Source organism: Pipra filicauda, unplaced genomic scaffold (assembly GCF_003945595.2).
Source record: "Pipra filicauda isolate LSUMZ 115617 unplaced genomic scaffold, ASM394559v2 scaffold23_size5868930_pilon, whole genome shotgun sequence".
Classification (NCBI taxonomy): Eukaryota; Metazoa; Chordata; class Aves; order Passeriformes; family Pipridae; genus Pipra; species Pipra filicauda.
In genome coordinates, this window is record NW_024104354.1 from 1,784,123 (window position 1) to 1,805,959 (window position 21,837).

The following is a 21,837-nucleotide window of genomic DNA, read 5'->3' on the forward strand; positions in this document are numbered from 1 at the left end:
TTTCTGCTTCCAGCGATTTGCAGTGAGACAAGCAGCATGGAAGGGACCAGCAGCACTTCTGTAGTGGGACAAGTAGCATGAATGGGATTTACCTGAAAAGCAGAAGGGAGCTGTAGTAGCAGTACCCACTTTCCAGTGTTTCCTTTGCTCCATCCTCACTGCCATGTGCCTGGGAAACAACTCTATCCCTACATGTGCCCACTGCAGCAGTTTCCACCAGCAAAGAGGGAGGCTGCTGCAATACATGATTTATGGTGAATTTGGACTTGTTATTGCATGGCATTGAAGCATAAAGACTCCACAGCACCTTGTGCGGAGACTTCTGTGTGATGAATGGGCTGAGAAAGGCCAGGCAAATGGTATTATTATAACACTACATAAATATGTTTTTTTTCATTTACTATTTAAACACACCTGATTTCCTTTAACATTGTAAACATGTCACTTTATTAGACCTGGGAGACTTGATGAATTTAAAGTCATTTTCAGCGAACAAGTGGCAGACTTGCTGCTTTTTAGATGGAGGTGAAGGAAAGAAACCTTTATCATGAAGACATATTAAGGAACAGCATAAAAAGGACAGCAGAAAGCTGTTGCCCATTCTGAAGTTTCTTATAAAAAGGGAAGAGCCACCCAGGTGATATTAGTGGAAAACTATTAGAAAATGGGGGAAAGACAGGATATAATCTCCTTGAAACAGTTGGCATAGTCTCTACATTTAGTAGCTAATAAATTTAGCTTTCAGGAAGAAATGCAAACAAGCTGCATTTACTAGTTTTTAAGAATGAAAATGAATGCATTAATTATGTGCAATGTTACCATCTGAAATTTTGGCCAAGGACTAGAAATTTCTTCCCAGACTTGAAGCTTAAACCCAAGGGTTTTCAACCATAAATTTACTGCCCTGTAAAAGGACAGATAAATGCCTAAGCAAGTGCCTCATTACTGTCAGAGGAATGATGTGCTGTTTCATTTTACTGTTGTGTTTTCCTGGTTATTAGAGTGAAGGTTGAGCCAGCCTTTCAATTATAAGTAAACTTCTTTTAAGGAACTGCAGTTTAACTGGAGAAGAAAACTCACAGAGAGCATTTAGGTAAGGTGAAAAAATTAAAATACTGGCAAGTGCTTGGATACCCTTTGGGCTCAACAGTTCTTAACTTCTTGAGGGCCCAAATTAGGTGCTGTTTCTTTTCCTCTGTGAGTAGATTCCTCCCACCTAGGATACCTGTTCCACTGAGAACCAACTTAGTTTAAACCAACTTAGTTTAAGCAGGATATAAAAGACAACTCAGAGAGAATCAGTAAAGCACTGGGTGCTGCACCCCTTGCTCCCTTGGGGCTAAACCCTGAGGTGATGCTGCCCAGGTCACTGCCCTCTTCCCACTGGGATGGTGGCAGGTAAGGTGAGGGGCCAGATGAGGGGGGCGAGTGCCCACCTTGAGAAGGGACATGTGCAGATTTGGCTCTTCACCTGTCAACTGGCCCTGGGGGTCAGGTGGCTACACTGAATCTCTTTTGGCCACCAGGCAGTTCCATGATGAATATGACTGTTCCTCATCAAGACTATTCAGAGCTTGCAATAAATTCCTCATTTTGCTCCAAGTGAGTAACAGGAGAAGTTGGGTTTTGCTAAATATCTTACCTTCATCAGCTGCCACAGCTCTCAGTGGTCTGTGGTGATTACTGAAAATAGGATTGCATTTCATAAATCAATGTGCATATGCTCTTTGAGTGGAGCAGCCCCCCACACTTGGCTCCATTCTGCTTCTCCCTCATTTTTCCCCCTCCTTGCTTTGTTTTGCTTTTGAGTGATCATGAGGCACAGATGTCATGTAAGGGTTTCTGGTTTGCATGAGCTGCAGAAGTGTAACACATGCTCCAGTCATGGCTTATACCAAAAAACCAAATCAAAGTAAAAGCTTTCCAAGTGAAAAAGGTAGCATTTGAAGCTGATGCATCCTTATAAAGGTGACATTATAGGCTGCTCATGGGATAGGCTAGTGAGATACAAGCAGAGGCCTCCCATGGCACCAGACCTCCCTAATACAGAGAGGAACTGCTGAGTACTTACTGACTGTAGCCACCATCTTCCCTCATCCTGTCTGTGCTGCTCAGGAGACATAGAGGAGCTTGCAGAGAAGGAGTGAAGCTGGACATGGAAATGGGGTGAGGAAAGGTGCCTTTTTGTTTCCCACTACCCAATGCAGTGATTAAATATTTATTTTTAATTGGCAATAAATTAATTTTCTCCAGGTGGAGTCTGTTTCCTGTGTGACAGTAATTGGTAAGGAATCTACCTGTCTTAATCTCCACCCACAGGCTTTCTCACTGCTGTTCTTTCTCTTTCCTTCATCCCACTGAGGAGAGGATTGAGAGCAGCTGGGTAGGAGTCTGGATGCCAGCCAACACCACCCCCAAAAAAATCCCTGCAAAGAAGTCCTACTGCTAGATGCCAGGACTTTGCTCTGCTATCCAGGAGGCTCACAAATCCAGAGACAGCAAAGGGCTGCAGCTGCAATGAGGTAACAGAAAGGCGTATGTAGTGGGTTTCTGTGGCTGGGTTTTGGTACCGGGGGGCTACAGGGGTGGCTTCTGTTAGAAGCTGCTAGAGGCTTCCCCTGTCCTGTGGAGCCAATGCCAGACAGCTCCAGGGCAGACTTCCTACCGCTGGCCAAGGCCGAGCCAATTAGAAGTAATAGTAATGCCTCTGGGATATTTAAGAACAAAAGATTGTTGCGCAGAAGAAATTCCAGCCAGGGAAGAGCGGAGTGAGAACATGGGAATAACGACGTAGACACCAAGGTCAGTGCAGAAGGAGGAGGAGGAGGAGGTGCTCCAGGCGCTGGAGCTGTGGCCCCTGCAGCCCGTGGTGCAGACCATGGTGGGGCAGCTGTGCCCCTGCAGCCCATGGAGGACCATCGGGGTGCAGAGATCCACCTGCAGCCCATGGAGCAGGTGGATGCATGAAGGAGGCTGTGACCCCGTGGGAGGCCCAAGATGGAGCAGGGTCCTGCAGGAGACCTGCGGCCTGTGGAGAGGGGAGCCCACGCTGGAGCAGGTTTTTCCCTGGTAGGACTTGTGGCCCCTGTGGGGAACCCATGGCGGTACAGCTCATTCATGAAGCACTGCACCCCATGGAGGAGTGACCCACGGGACAGCAGTTTGGGAAGAACTGCTGCCTGAGGGATGGACTCACGTTGGAGAGGTCCATCAAGGACTGTCTCCTGTGGGAGGGACCCCATGGCAGCAGGGGAAGGACTCCTCTCTCTGAGCAGTGGCAGAAACAACAACTGACTGTAACCCCCATTCCCCGTCCCCCAGCACCCCTGGGGGGGAGGAGGGAGAACATGGAAGAAAGGAGGGGTGGGGGGAAGGTGTTTCTAAGACTGTTTTATTTCTCCCTCTTTGGCTCTTATCCTGTTAATAATATATATAAGTACTATCCCCTCTTTGAGTCTTGTTTTGCCCATGAAGGCAATCAGTCACTGACCTCTCCCAGTTCTTATCTCTACTCATGAATTCTTAGCTGTTGTTTATCTCTCTCCTCTGTCCAATTGCAGAGGGAGAGTGAGAGAGGGGCTTTAGTGGGTACCTGGTATCTGGCCAGGGTCAACCCACTACAGCGTAAAACCAGAGAGAAACAAGGAAGTAAAGAGATCAGTCTGCAAAACCTCATGGACCAGAGATAGTGGGACAAGGGGTAGCTATATAGGGTAGGAGTTCAGAGCACAAAAACCCACAAATGAGACTGTGATGTAAAACAGGAGATACACACATAGACCAGGGAATCTGTTTACTGGTTTTCTCCCATGTCTTGTCTGTCCCTCCTCCCACTGCAACCAACTGACCAACTAACCACAGCTTCTCACTTGCTAAATCATTTCCAGGAAGACTGCGTTTTCCACAACCCTTCACAGCAGGCATACTGGGTTTAGTGCTGGGTAAGAAGCAAGATTATTCTTGTTATTTCTTCTTCCCTTTGATCTTTCTCTCTCTCTTTTTTTTTTCTGATTTCAGAAACTCTCCTCTTCATTATTGGACCAAACCAGGACCTTTTTGAATCAGAAAGCTAAAAACCAAGATCCTAATCCAGACAGGCTGAAAGCAAAGAAGAGGGGCTTGATATGTCAACTGAGAGCCATAGTCACTGGACTCCTGCAATGGCTCATTTTTTTTCTGGCTAACTTGGTGGGCCTCTGATTCACTCTTTCTCTAAAGAGGACAAGAAATGTTCTGTTCATTGATGTTCTTGTGTGCACTCCCAAAACATATTTTGGTTTCAATGAATTTCTAGTATTTTCCAAATAGCTCCAGTTGCTTTGTTTTTTTTTTTATGTAGAAAAACTGTGTGCTTCTTGGTGAAGGGTACAGTAGGTTGTATAGTAACGGAAGAAATATGAATCACTTTCCATTTGCCTCTCTGCAGCACTCCATTCTCCCATGTGACACTGTGAATAAGGCAAAAAAATTAAGTCTATTTAAGCTCCATTCAAAACCTGACTCCTTCATATAATATAGCTCATTTAAATTCTGTCCTTCATGTTTCCTGGCTTTCTTGCTTCATGTTTATTGAAGTGTGTATGTGAATTTCTAATAACCCATGTTTAGATGGATGTTTGATGCCCAAATTATCCAGAAATGGTGCTTTTTGCAACAAAAGAGTTCCTTTGCTTGTCCACTTAAAAAATCAATTTGTGAAGCTTTCTGGCGTTTTCTCCATTATTTTCCAACCAGAAAAAAAAAATAAAATTGTTAGTTTTTTCTGTTAGTTAAGTCAGATATTCAGTTCTTTGAAAATCAAACCTTGACATTTGTAGAGAAATTAACATGCAAAACCAAACTATTCAGATGTTTTGACTTTCACAGCATTTCTCCTACTACCTCGGCTTTTGGCAACTGAAACAATCCCCCCAAATTTATAAACATATGCAAAATGGTTCCAAATCCACTATTTGTTTGGAAAAAAGAAAATGAATCAAACAAGTCAACCCTAAACATGCATCTCTTAGAGATAATAACTGACAAACAACGGAAGAGACAACACAACTCCATTTTGAATTTCTGCTTGGTTTTCCTTGAGGATTTTTTTATTGGCAATGGATAATGAGGAAGAAGTATTTTTGCACACAAATGAGGAAGAGTTATGTGTCCACACATAAATGCCCTCAGTGTAATATTTTTACTGTAGTTCATCACTATGAACATCATGTGCAGGACGCACTGATGGCCATTTAGAGCACTGAGTTTCTCAGCAATGCAAAATGAAGGTAATGCTGTGCTTTCGCCCAGTCAAAGCTTTTAAATAAATGCCCTCAGTATCTAATTTTTATCTTCATGGTACTGTTTGCTCAGTGGATGGGTCTGTCTGCTCAGTAGATAGGGCTTTTTTATATTTTGTCCACCCTATTTTTGATATATCTTCCTTTTTGTTCCTAAAACTGAGGAGAAAGCAGATATACAGAACAGTTGTGTTTGTTAACAGACATGTTTTAATCTAACCCGTGAGGAAAAAAATCTACTATTACAAGCTGCTTCTTGTGGCTGAAGCACTGTGGTTACCAAGGCTCTGCTACTTGTTATGTTGTTCCAAGATCATAATGTCACGTCTAAGTGTGCTGACAGTCCTGCAATCCCACCTTGGCCTTCCACAGCAGACTATGGAGGGACTGCTTTCTTCAAACAAAGGTCAGTACCTCACTAAGACATTAAGTACAGCTCCCAAAGACATTTACAAAGTTTCACAAGGACAATCTTCAGCTGGAAAGGCTGCTTGCCCCTCAGTAGCCCAGTCTGTCTCCTAACAACCCATGTCCATAAGAATACTAGCATAATATTAATAAGTGAATTGGCAAGGGAATTTATATGCATACACTGTGTGTCTAGACCATCAAATTTGCGTTTGTTCTGTATTTTGTCCCAAGGACACTGCAACAAAGGTGCTAGTTGTCACTAGGCTGCATCTGAAGCAAGGCACCTAATGTTCTTGGTGAGGAAGCCTCAGTGCAGAGCAGGGGTAGATTCTCTCTAAGGCTGTACTCTGCAAACAGTCTGCAGGTGAGCCAGTCTGTACCAGACCACATGCACAGGCTCAGGGTTGCTCCAGGCATGAACCACAAGGGCAGCATGGACATAAGAGTCCAAGGTCACAGTCAGTACCTGTAAGAGACATTGTGTATGGAGACAGAACAACCACAGACCGAACAACTTACAACACCATGTAGTACAGAAAAAAGACATTTCCGAGTGTATTTATTGAGAAATAGTAAAGATGTACATAATTTTACAAGCTTTTAATTTTAATTTACATTTTCTTAAATTAGGTAGGCCCTAATAAACTATAATCTGCTAATACATGACAGAGACCCTTGGCTTCAAATACTCAAAATGCTGCTATTGCTGGGATTTTAGCTTCTGTCACTTCAGCTTCTCTTCAGAGATACTAAATACCATATTCATTTACAGCATATGCCTGCTGTCAATCCTTTAAAGCAGAGATGACTTTTGAACTGAAACCCTGGATCTGGGTACAACCTCATAGCTAAAACCTAGTCTCCCTATCCTGGGTCAAGTCTATATTCTCCATAAACTCTGCAATTCTGATGGAATACAGGACCTCATCCACCCCAAGATGAGGTATGCTTGTATAGGGGACTTTGATTTGGCCTCATCTTCCTTGTCAATGCTTGCACTGGAACACACTCCACACTGCTTTAGATGCAAACACTGCTGCTCACACTAGATTCTAATGAAAACAGATCTGGGAGCTAACTGCCACCTAGATCTTTGTGCACAATCTCCACAGGCATCTAAAAATAAGCCTATTTTTTAGTTTTTTCTGTTCTCTTTTACTGAACTGCACGGTTTTATATCTATTTAAGATACCAGCTTGTGACTGCAATCACACATTTTTTGTATTCTGCAAGCTGACTACTCAAATGCCTAATGAATGTTCATGTTCTGGACTGAGAACTGCTAGAGTATCAGCAAAAGGCGTTATATTCTATACTTCATTTGCCAAAAATACTTGCAAACATGACCTTTGCTCAATCGTGGTTGTTGAGGAGAGGCTGAAGGGAAGGTAGTTTCTGATTAATATGCTTTTGAATTAAAATGCACCCAGTGTCAAAGTGACCAACCTTCAGTTTAATCTTCTTAGGCCCACTTGGAACAGCCTGATGTCTCTGCCTTGGTTATTTTCTCCTCTGTATTGTTCATGCAGGAAAATATATCAGTCTAATTTCTCCCTACGAGGAATGTTCTACACACTTTTATTTAAAGATATATAGCAATTTTTGCTTAGCAAGAGAGTATTCATGCTCTGAAATTTTGTATTGCGACGGCTTTCGAGCGAAATCCTTGAATTGTCTTTGGATTCACATTTTTGTGGATTACTTATTTTTATAATTAACTTCTGCTATGGTAGCACACAGAACTTTGTCATGCTCTGTAAAACTTTCCTCCTTTTCCCTCCATCTCCTCTCTAGAAGTCCAGTATATAAATTGAGCTGCATCCACCACAAAAAGCTAAGCACAACTCCAATGAAGGCACTGCAAACCTTTTGTAAGAACCAACGGTTGTTGCTGGGCCACTTTCTGTTCTTACATCTGATTAGGAAAAGAACACTGAACAACTAATTTGAGAAATAATATTGCTTCATGCATTTAAAGAACACTGTGACTTGTCAAAGAAAAAGAAAAAAAAAAGCTAGTTCACCATATCAATTTTTTGGCTTATCATGCTTTTACATTGAGATTTTTATGCAATGCTAGAACTTGAGAAAGTCTTTGAAGTTTTTTCTTATTCCAGTAGAAACACCTTTTCCCACCTGAAACACTACAAAAAGCTGTTAACTACAGCTTTTTATGAAAAAGGTACTTCCAGGACAAATCTGACTAGACAAGTACTGAAAATATAAAGAAGGTATGCATAATTTTTACTTTTTGGACACATAAATCTATCACCCAAATAGCTAGCCTACAGTGATTTCGTATGTGGCAAGTCTCATGTGATGGCTTTAAACTGCCCAGTGATAACAAATTATTGTTAGTTTGTTGTGTGACTTGCATATCCAGCTCCAACACAGAGAAGAAATCCCATTTTTAGGAATTTATAGAAGAGTTTTGCCTTGTACTTTTAGTGGCTCCAAGCTTTCACCAACCAACTAACTTTCATGTAACCTCAACAGAGTTTAAATCAGCAAAGTCACTACCTGGTAACTATGACATATGTTGGCTTCACAGCACAGCGAGGGAAGATTTTCACCTCAGTGCCAACTACTGTGCTTGTGCAGGCATCCCAGAGTTTGCATTTAACACCTTCTCTTGCATACACCTCTTCATGCAGTTCAGTGCACAGACAACCTCAGATGTCTCCATATACAGTCTTAAAAATTGAAAAAAGTAGTTTCCATTTTCTGCAATGAGAGACGAACCACCTGCTGTTGTTTCAGAGTGCTCAAGCTGCACATAGAGCACTAAGGACCTCGTGTACAATATGGATGTTGCTCATTTTCCAAAGATGAAAAATAGCATGTTCAAATTCGCAAGATAATCATCACTGTATGGACCGTAACTTTTAATAGAAATTATGAAAGTTAAGGTGATATATTTCTCAATATTTCTTTATAAAAATCATCTCTTTATCCTCTCCTCAGATACCTGACATACTATTGAAATTTCTGGTTCAAAAACATTTATGGTTGTCCCTGTGTAGTATTTTGTGCAATCAAAAATGGGTGAGGAAAATCATGCTGACCCAAAACAAAATACATGGAAATGTGGAACACAATTGAAAAACTACCAAAATGCTACTTTATTTACCAAAGTGGACTATGCTCTTGAAACGGCCAATGTCATTATGCCAGTAATTTCAGCAGCTTGTGTTGATCCTGAATATGCTAAATGGAGCATTGTTTGCACATCTGACTGACTTGAGTTTCTTTAGTAATTTTTCATTCCTAATGGAATTGTGTTTTATTCCCCATCTGGGCTTAACTCCACATTTTCACCTTCCAGTAATGCCACCTGAACACTTTGTCTGCTGGGTGGAACTTTGTTCTTTTATACACAGCAGATGCACTCACTGTATGGCTTTCAGTGGACTTGGTAATTAATGAATATGGCTCTTAGTTCTCTTGTTGGAGAATCAAGAAATGATGCCGAAGGTGTTAAACACTTTTTTTAACCTTTCAACGTAGCGGTCCCCAGTATTAACTTCCCAACGTGCTCTTAACTTTTCTCAAACAATCAGTGGAATTATTCAGAATCCAAATAAAAACACAAACTTTCCTTTATTATTTTTTTCTTACTGCAGCAAATACTTAAATGTTTTGGTGCAGCTCTGCTCTTTGATTTCCTTGAATTTCAAATTTGGTCATGTCAAAAATTACCACGAAGGTTTTTCTTTGTTTATCTACAGAGTTTTTAACCAAAATTACATTATAACACACGAACACAATCTTCTCTTTAAGGCACAACACATCATTATGACATTCTGTTTGCCAAACTTATAAAAGAGACAATATTATATAACCCTTTCCCTCCCCTGCACCCCCAAAAGAAAGAAAAATTGCATCCACTTCCAAAATCAGCTGCTAACAAAGTCACAGTAAATTATTTTCATCAATAATTTACACAAATTACAGGTCTAGACAGGATTGTCATTATACAGTCTGAGTGCATTCCAATTCAGATTTTCTGGGTTAGGTAGGCTAAAGTCTGGTTCAAACCTCAGTGCTGAGAATATATCCCATTTTGAGGAATGTTGTTGAACACCACCTTGTTGGCTGGAAAACGCATTTTGGTGCTTTGCCAGTTTGAGTCCTTTGTTCACTCCTGTCAGGGCTCACTTGGTGTGTACCAGCAACCTCCACAGTTTTAATTCATTTAAAAATGTTGCATATATAAGACCATAGAGCTTCCTTATGTAGCACTAATGTTTTAACTTCATTCAGCAATCTGAATTCTTCAATTTGGAATTTTTAATTCCAAATATTTCTTCCCTTCTTAAGACAATTCATATGTGTAAAGCCAGAGGCATTGAATCACACATAAAAATTCAGTGTACTTGAAATATATATATAAAAAAAAGGATCGCCAACTTTAGAACACAGTTACAAATACTCTAGTTCCAGTGCTTGATGGAGAGCCAAGAGGTCCGAATGACTGGATATCCTCCAGAAAGGCATGTTGTGCTGTGTTTGTTAGAGGAGGGAAAAGGTCAGGAAAGATGAACACCGTGATACAGGGTGGTATATGACACACGAGGCTAGTTAGATTACCACCACGTATTTTACATCACTGTTTCTGGATTGATTTTTGGTATTAAAGTACTGACAAAAATCAGACCAAAATAGATCTGAGCTTAATAGCTCAACTGAAGTTAAAATAATTAGATAGTCTTTCTTAATAGTTTCTTTGGAAACAGCCTGTTACTTATTAAGAGCTACTTGCTTAATGTTAGCATGCAAACCCATACAAAGGAGCATTAATAGGAAATGCCTTTCTGCTCCACTTATTTGACTGCAAAATACTGAATGATCACTTAAAGGGCTATAAGACTTCCATTAAAAAAAGCTTCTCACTCAACACTTTGAAACAGCGTTGAATTACATTTTTTCTCCATCTAGCGGAAAAAGAAATCTCTTTTGATATGAAAACAACACACTTGTGGTTTAAGAAAAGATAATTTGTGTTGGAGAAAGCATCAGGATCCGAGAGGTTCAAGTATATGCACTATTCTCCTTCAACAATTCATCAGCATATTAAAAAACCCCATACTTTCATGTTGAGTTCAGATCTATTTGTAATGTGCCATATTCATCCCTCTCTCTGAATTCTGCACCTATCCATGCAATATAGTCAACATAAGAAAAAAAGCATGCCAAACCAGAAAACAGAATCAAACCACCATCATTTAGCACAAATTATAAAAGACCCATCACCAATACTGTACCTATATTAAGGAACCATTTGGAATGAGCATTTTGGTTATTTTCATTTTCTTTCCATTCCAACTACAACACTATGAGGGTACTTTATTTTGCTACTCCTAGCTCAAGGATATTTACATCACTTGTCCTGTACAGACACTGTCAGGCAAAAATTACAGTTTCTGCACACTTCCAGGGGTTATACTAGAAAGTATGGCACAAATTACGAATTTTATCTGTTTCTGAACACTGAAAATTTTTCTGCTGAAATTGGACTTGAATTATCATCATAAGAAAATTGAATATTTATAAGGAAAGAGTTCTTTTTTTCAGAACCATAGATTTGGTACACAATCTCTATGTTGTGTTCTTTTTCCTTCAGCAGATACATCTCTCTTGAAGCAAATTATATGTTTATCATATTTGCTCCAGTAAATTATGGATCTTCATCTATGTTAGCAAAAAATTTGCACAGTCCTTTACATGTTTTTCCACATTCTCTGTAATACTTCTCTTGAAACATCCCTGATTTCAATATTTAGAGAAAAACACCACCCACCATCGTGTTATAGCCCTTTCTATCTCTTCTGCTTATCTTTTGATTTGCTTGAAGCTAGTCAGACATTTTTGCTGCAATATTTCTTCATTTATTTTAAAAATAATTTTGTTCTTTCCAAAGCCAAGTGAAGCAAATGCTAGAATCCAAATGGTTCGTTTACTCTAGTTTTGATCTCATCATGCTCTTGCTGCCTTGCATCTGTGGACTGAAATTATTTGTCATTTTGTGCAACACTGACAGAAATGCAAACAGAAAGGCTTGCATTAGTAGCTACGTATCACACCAACATTTCAGAAGACAGGTTACCTTTTTTGCTGCCTGTTCTTCTTCTACACCATCCCCAATTACAACATATACTACTTTTCTGCCAAACCTTTGCATTATTCGTTCAAAGCAACTTTCTTTTCCTGGAAGATAAATGAGATAAGAGTTCAGAGTGAAGTTACCTGATTAGCTGCATGTTCCTCATCTCGGCCATCTCCAATCACAACATAAGTTATGTTAGTGCCAAATCTGGACACTATACGCTCAAAACAGCTCTCTTTGCCTGAAAAACAAGGCACTATTTATTCAAAATATCAAGTGAGTTATAGTGAAGTCTTACAAAGGATTTTTGGAGTGGTAAGACATTGCTACTACTACTTTTGAAAGGTTCCCAGTCTTAGAGCCAAATCGGGTAAGAAGTAATTAATTCCCTTATTGACACTAAGCTGTTTCAGGTAAAGCTAAATTTATTAATTATTACAGGAAAGCCACTAAGGTAAAAGAATTAGCAACTCTGCAAAAATTAACAGGTTAGTGAATTAAACCATACATTTACAAACATAGCACAAAAAAGGCACACAGTTATGAATACAATAGAGAAGTGCTCTTTTGGCATCCACCAATGCAGCTTCTGTTAGTAATAGTTTTCATCACCATCTCTGACGTATTATGACTCGGGAAAAAGTTTGTGGAGCTGTGGCCTTACTTACATAGAGCTGAATGTCAGAGCAGAGGTTATTTTAACAAAAGTTCTGCTCAGGTTTGAATTCACAGAACACTTTTCTTCATGGTTTTCTGCACGTTTTTGTTTTCTCCACCATACCGAGGAATTTCTGAGTCTTTTAATCAGTATCTTTATTCCTTCAGGCATCATTTAAAATAAGGCAACTTTGGAATTCTTCGACATAAAGATATCTGAATATATGCAATGTCTAAATCTTATAACTAAAACTGCTAAGTGTCAAGGAAGTGTTTTGGAATCCATCCATTTCTGGCAGAAAAAAAATATTGGTAATGCAGTGTAGTGAGAATGAATGAAAGAATAATTTTCTTACCTATTTTGGTTGCACTGTAAATATTTTCAATAGGAAAAGCTCCTCCTAAACTGTATAGTAGAACTTTTGCAAGTGCTGGGATAAGCTGGGTCGTTGTTACCAATACGTTTACACAATTACTCCTAAAATGAGAGAAACGGTTTAAGTTTAAATAGTTTCGAAACAGTATCCAAATGCTGATGAAATGAACTAGCTGTGAAGAGCATATCCAGATTTCCTCAACATTGACTTTCACTGACACGGAAAGTGCTGTTCAGCACCATCACTTACAGAAAAATGTACATAAAACTTTGGAAAAAATCCTTTAAAAAATATGCAGGGCCTGATTTTTGTAGGAAGTATTCCACAGTAGTTTATAGAAAACAAGTCCTTGAATATGAGTCCACTAAAACACAGACATTTAAGACTACCAAGTACCTCCAAAAAGAGGCATTTTAATGCTTCGAAAGCACAATTTTCATGCTGGCAATAAACTGGCAGTAGCCATCAGCAATATAAAGGAGTTAAGAGAACACAAAAACATTTTTTGTTACTCTTTAAGGGAAATAAACAGCCAGTACACATTTCTCCATAATAACATTACTTCCTTCATGTTTCAAGAGTAGGAATATTTCTAAGAGGGAGGATAATCGTGGTAATAAGCTGGCATCAAATGGCAAGGATGGAAACTTGAATGGAGAAGTTGTGCTAGCAGCTATACAACAGAAAACTCAGAGCCAGGCTACTTTAGGCACTGACAGGCTGGAACATGAGCGTGACCATGGCGTGGTTGGAGTTGAGAGCAAATAGTTGTGATTTTTCCTTCTGGTATTTCCATAAATTCCAAGCAAGACCTTAGGCTATTATTTCTGACTTAAGGTATCTCAATTTCCTGTCAATAATGTAAGTAATGTTTAGCTGACTCATGGGTAGCTTCTGAAGATTTATAGTTGTACAGTTCTCTGAAGACAAGACAAAAGACTATTATTTAACAATTAGGAGTAACTGATAACAGTTTTCCAGACTCATCCACCCATGCTCAACTGGCCTTCATTACCAAAAGTCTTTTTGAAGACTAACAATTTGGAAAGGAATGCAGAGCTAAACACAGCTTATACAATCACAATTTTTTTACTTTTCTCCTGATGTGTTTAGGACACTGTTAAGTTAATAACTATTAAAAGATAAACATATTGCAAAACTTGTTACATTGAAAATAAGATTTTCATGTCTTTCCAAGTTTGTCTTTCCACTTGATGCTAAGTCTTCTCCCAGACATGTTCAGAAGGCAAGATGACTTAATGTTTTTCTTTTCTATGGTTTAAACCCAGGATTTTTTAGGATTTCTGGTAAGATACATATTGCGTGGCTGATTAAGCAGCAGCAGTGTTCATACTTTCATTGTTTCAAAGAACAGTACATTTTATGTCTCATTACTAGGAACCCAGACTTTTAACTCAGTTAAAAGAGATTTTTGCTCTTCTGACAACTTAAGGTATATCTTAATATATACTGATTTGCTTGGAAGGACAGAAGGAAAATGTTCTTGTGTTCTGGTATTTATACAGTATTTAGGTAGCACTGTGAATAAGCACAAACATTGAAGGACAGAGCAGAGATACGTGGAATTCAGAGAATGCTGTCCACAAGATAATAAATTAAAAGCTGCCTCAGAATTCTACAACACATTTTCAATGTACACATATTTTAGAAGACATTTTATACTATCTTTAGTAAATGGTGGAATCACTTAAAATGAAACCACTTTCCACTTTTCCCGTGTCCTATTCCAAAGTCATAGTAGATCTGTTCTTTAAAGGCACTCATTTACTGTAAGCTAAAATGAAAAAAATAGCCATTACATATCCAAAACTAGAACCTTTTTTTACAGTAGACTCAGATACATACCTTGTGCTGATAATTGATAATGATTTAAGTGCATTTGTTAGCCAGGAGTCTGTCAAAGCTTCAATCTCTGCTCTTAATTGCAACCATGCATCTCTTTTAGCGGGACCCAGGAGTCCTTTTATGTAAAAGAGAAAGAAAAATAGAATTAAATTCTGTATTAGCTGGAATGTATTGGGGTTTATGGTAATTGTTTATATTTTAAATTCCACTAGAACTTGAACAAATATCAAAGAGAAAAATCTATTGTCTTCAACCATCAGTAAATCTTTGGTTTTATTTGTACTTCGCTGCATCAAGCAATGTCAGAGAATATTTTAGATACTAATAATTAGTTGGATTTTTTCATCTATTCAGGCTGCTTTACTGCATTTCAAAGTATACCTTTCAGAAATAAGTATTTTTTAAACCAACTCCTCACATGTATCTTACTCTCAAATTATCAGAGGCAGTGACAAGAAGATCCATGTCATCAGGATCACAGGCAGAGACAGTCACAAAAGAATAAACTGGCCTTTGCAGTATCTGCATATGTTTAAAACTGCCCTGCTTATGACTCTGTATATAGGTGAACCGCAGGTTACACATATGAAAATACATTTGTTTGCTGATGGCTTGCTCTTCATGTCCTATTGTAGTTAGTAATAATAGCTCCTTCTATAGCATTTACAGCCCTGGAACAGCTGCACATCTTATGTTCTCAGATCTCAGTCTTTAAAAGCTCAAAATTTCTTTTTGTGTATAAATCGTAAGATATTTAAAAATACCCAGCCTATTGAACATTGAGACATGAATTCTTTGGAACCAAGATATTTTAAAATTAGATTTCATCCTGGAAGAACAAGGAAGCAGGCTTCATGCCCTTTAGTATCCCTCTTCTAAAACCCTATGTTCCCAAGAAATGGTGATGACTGTCTTCAAAAATCTGAAATGAAGCAACCTAAAAATATATAGATTAGTCTAGCCTTCTGTTGCCTTCTAGCCACTATTCTGAAATAAACAGATAAATACGTGATAAGTAGGTTATTAAAAAGGCTAAGAAGTAGAGGATGAATGAATAAACTTGCCCACTAAGGATGAATTATATTTCAGAAGCAGGATTTCTGGGGGTACAATGCATCACGTATCTGCATTCTGCCTTTGCAATGATTGTTCCTCTTAGTGCAATTCCTTATGTTGTGCTCTTGGACTTGAGCTCTTACCAGTGTAAAAGGTTTTATGAAATGCAGCAGCTTTAGAATCTTAGATGCATTAAGAGATATAAGAAAACCCAGTAAACTTTTGGTTAATACTGGTTCAAGAATTATTAGTATACAAAAACTATTCATGACACCAATAAAGGGCAAGGGAGGGCAAGTGAAAGTCAGACCTCTACTATACCCTTTGGTCCTATTGCTTCATCCTTTGGCATGTAAAAACTCTAAACTACTAAGAGTGAAAATACACGACTGTGGCAATTCTTGAAGACTTCTAAGTATTCCCTGTTCTCACAGTCTCTTTTTGAATGGATCAGTTGACATATTCACCTCCTCAGAAGAGGGCTGGCTGTCTCTGCAAGTCACAGGACTCTCCACAACAGATTCTTTTGGTTCTGCTGCTCAATTACCTGCACATCTGCTGGTGAGGACATGAGCAAGTCCATGAAGTAAAACAGTAACAGGAAAGCTCTTGGCCCAAATGAGACTTAGACTTATTGAGAACACAACTGTGTAAGCTACAGAGTCAACAAAAGGGGCTATTGGCATGGCAGTGCTAAAATTTTCTTGAATCCACTGGTGAAAACAGACTAGCAGGTACCCAGCAGAGTTCAGGAGACTGTGTGTTGTTACCAACTAGATCATGAAAATGTAGGATGGAAATGGCCATCCACAAACAATTTGTGCCGTGGAAACTATACAACATCTTTCCTAGAGGCAGCATATTTGAGACAGAATAAGTGGTTCAACCAATCAGTACAGTAAGAATACCTGGGTCTAAAGCAGGAAGATGGGCTCTTTTGGAACCAAATGAAAGCCTACTTGATTTTTCCAACTCTTTCTCCTGCACAACAGCACAACACTGGCTTTACTGCTCCAGTCAGTAGCTTTCAACAGCCCATGGTCCAGTCACATCACTTTCCATTCCCTCAGTGGCTTCCCAGGCACATTCACTTGGTAGGAGTTCATCACCACGCAGTTTAGACTGATCAGCAGTCTAAGTTCATTTTGACAATTAAACTCACCTCCTATGTTGTTCTTGTAAGTATTATACAACTCTTTTACTCTTCTGTAACGGAAAGCCAGCTTCCTCATCCAGTCAACCCCTCCTCTTACACCTGTTGGCAGACAAAGGTTTGCACTACTTGCAGCTGCATGGAAGCCATCAGTTGCAAAACTGTAGGTACTGCAAACACCCAAAATACAGTAAAAATAAATACAATGTATTCCTGTAAATGCTCAAATTATTTAATCTTTGAAAATAAAAAAAAATAAACAAATGCTGTATCTTACCTTAGGTCTTGTCCGTTATCATCAGAAGAAACATCATCTATATGAACTTGATCACACTCCTGTTGAAAACAAACAAACAAACCCAAAGATTATAAGATAAGTTATCTCATAAAAGAGTGTAATCACCATTCCGGGAAGTCTTCAAAAGGCATGTGGATGTGGCACTTGAGGATATGGTTTAGTGCTGAACATGGTGGGCTAGGTTAACGGTGGGCCGGTTGGACTAGATGACATTAGAAGTCTTTTCCAACCCTAATGATTCTATGATTCCTATGCTCACCACAGGCTTAGTACAGATGCTGAAGAAAGGACCGGTGCAGTGCACCAACTACACCAGAAGATGGCAGAGTGGGTACACTCACAGCTTCCTATCACCATCATTGTCTTTAAAATAATAAAACCTTCAACTCCTACATAGTGTAAATTACTAGTTAAAACGGGCCTTTAGAAAAGCAATATGCAATTCTGGTGTAATTTTAGATTATTTTAATTGTAAAACCCCAACAATTGCAAGTCTCATTTATAGTCTCCTTAGTATACCAATACTTAAAAATCACCTAAATCATATTTTCCCACTCCCTAGAAGCTAATGATGAAGAACCTCAAAAGGCATATGACTTATGTTAAGTAGTTTGGACATGTATCAGGTTCTTCTATTAATTTATGCAAGTGCCTTTTGCTGGGAAATCACAGATAATCATCAATCCTGAAGAACTTCATTATTTCCGGGTTTTGGAAAGGATGGAAGCAACATGAGGGAACTGAGGTACACTAGAAAACTGAACTCCCCTCCAAGATGGTTTTATAATTGAACATCTATCAAATATCCTTATCTGAACAGTGGTTATAGCAGAAAGGCAAGAAAATGTGGGGGAAGCACAATAAATAAATAAGTCAAGCCATCACGCATCATATTAACTGTTTTCAGCAGTTGTTTGAACTAACATCTTAACCCAAAGACGCACCTGAAATTCAATGTCCAGAGATTTTACTTTGCTGTATGTAATTTTTTAATATTTAAAATAGTTATTGTTAACATAGTCCTAAGATGTTTTAAGGAAAAGTTCAAGGACGTATTTAAAAATTACTCCCCAATTAATACTTTCCAATAATTTACTCTCCTTACTTAGGCAAAATGAGGTTGAGCTTTCAAAATGCACAGCTCTGTGCCTCAAAGAAAGAGTTGTCTGGGTCATCTATGTCAAATAAAGTTGCTGACAAGCAGCACTTAACTCAAGCTCTCTATGACATGCAAGAAGACACAGTTATAAGTTTCCAATCTCTGTCTCATAAGAGTGCTAAGTTGTACAGATAAAGGATAAGTCTGAGCAGAGGAGTTATTTCCAAATGTGTATGCCACAAGTTTCTAGAGCGTGAGTTGGGGAAATTAACATTTCATCTGTTTTGTCTGCTTTGCAATGAACGAAAACAGATTTTACCCACTTGAAGTAAGTTGCTAAAAAAAATATATAAAATAAATATATATGATTTCATTTTCAAATACGTAATTTCATTTCATCATACAAGCAATCATAATTTAAAATATTGAGTCAAAGCTAAAAAAATGAGTTACCAAACTCTGCTCATCTGGCTGAGTCCATTAAGACAGGTATGACAGAGATGTGTTCAAGGAACAGAAGTGAAGCATTCTTGTCCCCACTGGAGAAATAAAATTTTTTTGGTTCTGTTTGAGGAGATTATCTTGAGCTGTAGAATATTTTAAAGAAGTTGTTCTGGGATGTAAATAGTAGATGAAAAGAGAAAGTAAAGGGGAAGGGGCAGCTGAAATTAAAGATTGATTTCTTTATCCTTATTTATTATTTACACTCCAGAAAAAAAAATGCAACTATGCTTCACCACGTGTAGCACAGGAACTCAAAAATCAAGACAAAAAGCCCCACTCTTTATTTTGCAGTATCTAGCTTCCTAATCACCTTCACAGGTTTCCCTGGAACTGGTGAAAGTGTAAGTTTAAAAGTTTAAAAATAATTTCTGTGGATTTGAAGGTGTACTAATTAAATGAAGGGCACACAAAAGCCTTGATGGATAAGTCAGTTTGGATTTTGTCAATCCTTTCAGCTACATTGTTCCAGCCTTGAAAATTTCAGATAACTGTTCTGCTGAAAATTTCATTATTAAATTAAATATCAGTGGGTGGCAAAGTCTCAGCTGTTTACTTTATTTTTTTTGTTGTCTCACAGTTTGTTCATTGTGATTCTGTGATTGACTCCAGGAATAGGAGGGTACCATGCAGTTTTCTGATTACTTGTCCCTTGAAGAACGTCGTTAAGTATACAGGAGATCAATCCCAACAGCACTCTCCAGCTTACTCCTTTTTCCCCCTCATCATCTTCTCTCAGCATACTGGCAACTTACATTTGCTGAGCAGCAAATAACTCCTGTGCTCACAACTTCTTGCTTTTGTTTACTTTGTTTTCTTGTTTACTTACTACTTGACCTGTTTACCTTTTACAAGTTCACTTATATGGAGTCAAAAAAACTTGCCATAAAAAAAAGAAAAAGCAGATGGGTTGAGCAGATTTGAGATAGTTATCTACTTTTTCTCAAAAGAAACAGGAAACTGGTAGCACAACACAACATCTGAGTTTGCTTTTAAACAACACCAAACAGTTATGGGGAGGAAGGAAAGAAAGCAAGCTCTCTGACACTGTAAATGTTAAAGTAAAATACTTTTCACATCAGCTGCAGTACTGGTTAAGCTCAAGTCACAGTGGCTCATTGTCAGTGCAAGGTCAAAATTTAAAAAACATAAAAATATATTTCCTATTACTGTGACTATAGGAAAGGAATCTAGGTACAATATCTAGCTTTTGCTTGAAGCAATACTAACTTAAATTATATCTGAGTGCAGTCAATTCTTTCCAGTGATTTTTAGAGCCTGAAAAATTGAGAATACAGAATCAACAAATCATCCATAAAAATTATCCTCCTGAAATGGACAGTAATGTCAATATCTAGTAAAAACACTGACTTACGACACTGAACACAAAACTGTTATTAATGAGAGGATATTCAGCACTATGCTTTCTTAGGCTAGACAGAAAACTCCTTTCAATGTATATGCTTCAGTCTCTGTTAAAACTAGTTTGACCTGCCTCCCAAATTCTGAGACTTACTTAAATTCTATTTTTTATTTCTCATTTCTATTTCTAATGAAGAAAAAGAAAAGAAAAAATCTCCCTTAAAATATGGTAGGATTATCATAAAAATGGAAATATAATTCAGTTTGTTGGAAACAAATACTCTTTTTTCTTCATTGTCCTGAGAGTGGAGGGGGATAATCGAATTGGAAGACTCACATTTGAGTGCCTACTTGTAATTTATAGAAATTGAGGGGTTTTGTATGCATAAAATGCATTACCAACATTTCTAAAAGCTGTCTTAAAATTAATACTGGAATAGGGAGAAAATCTTATTCTTTACCTGGTTGACAAGAGAATTCCTTAGTTGGATATAATAACAAAACTGATTCCCATCTCTAAGCGTTGTTTAGGCACACGAACCTTTTAGAGCACCAGACTCCTATTTTTATGGCAAAACACCAACTGCCCTCCCAGGTGATACTTCTCAAGCTAACTAAAATTTATACACTGAGAATGCAATAGCTGGAGAACAGTCTAGCCTGAAATAGAAGTGCAGCTTGGCTGATTAGAACATGGGTTACTGGGTCAGCAGGGAATGTCTCGGCAGATCAGAATTTCTGCATCAGCAGCCACTGTAGTGAGACAGATTTGCATAAAGGAAGGAAAACTTTATTTCTGTGATAAATTCAATAACTTGGTTATTATTACTAGACCCTGGTATGTAACCAAGAAAGACAGGGGAAAAAAGAGAGCGTAGAGGACGTTGTGGCTGAAGTCAATATTACAGCAATAGAGGTTCAGTAGTACATTAGAGTTGTCATGTCCAGTGCCTTGAGGTTTATCATGGGATGAAGATGGAAGCAAGACAGAAGGTAGGGGACATGAGGGTTCACCATTAAAAAAGTGAGATGATGAAAGGATAAGTAATCAGCCTAGTAAAAAAAGGCCTATCTCACTTCTTCCAGTAAGAACTGAAGGTCTCATGTCTTGATGGCCATGCTTGATCAGCAGCTCAGCATTTAGCTCTGCTCTCCTTGTGAGGATGGAGAGAGGAAGATAAAGACAGATGGAGAGAGGAGGAGAGATGAGAGAGAGACCCCAAGTCAGAACTGGGGAATTCTCAGAATTCATTATACGTTTATCATGCAGATTCACTAGAATATTCAGTAATGGCCATGTGCTCTGCAAACATATTTAAAAAGACAGATTTATTCATCAGTTTATTAAAGGATGCCTCTACATACTTTGCCACATTTTTTTATTTGGTAAGAAGATAGAAAATTGCTAGTCTTCTCACTTCTGCATACATGCCAGATTGTATGCATACTACTCATCTCAGTACATGAACTTTGAAATTTTATAAGAGAGGTATATTTTGGTAATTTTATAAGAGAGTTGGTTTTGAAACAAAGATTAATTCTGGGCTATAAAATGCTTCATTTCTTATAGCAGCTGTGATTATTGATTGCATATAGAAACTGTTTTTAATCAAATCAAACTGATTGATTAAACAGATCAAACAAAAGACACTCCAAGATAGTCCCCAAGTAG

The 21,837-nt window shown here is 38.3% G+C and overlaps 1 protein-coding gene across 1 annotated transcript in view; it reads right to left on the minus strand.

Annotated features, from left to right (window-relative positions):
- Nucleotides 1-9,265: 9,265 nt before the first annotated feature.
- The window catches only part of EYA4 (EYA transcriptional coactivator and phosphatase 4), a 145,371-nt gene continuing 132,799 nt past the window's right edge, over nucleotides 9,266-21,837 (minus strand). Inside the window, exons 14-19 of the mRNA XM_039381776.1 lie at nucleotides 17,183-17,241; nucleotides 16,915-17,075; nucleotides 14,697-14,811; nucleotides 12,810-12,931; nucleotides 11,937-12,037; nucleotides 9,266-10,193 (exon numbers count right to left, since the gene is read on the minus strand). Of these exons, the coding sequence (XP_039237710.1) occupies nucleotides 10,113-10,193; nucleotides 11,937-12,037; nucleotides 12,810-12,931; nucleotides 14,697-14,811; nucleotides 16,915-17,075; nucleotides 17,183-17,241 (639 nt within the window). The 3' untranslated portion in view covers nucleotides 9,266-10,112. The remainder of the gene's footprint in view (nucleotides 10,194-11,936; nucleotides 12,038-12,809; nucleotides 12,932-14,696; nucleotides 14,812-16,914; nucleotides 17,076-17,182; nucleotides 17,242-21,837) is intronic.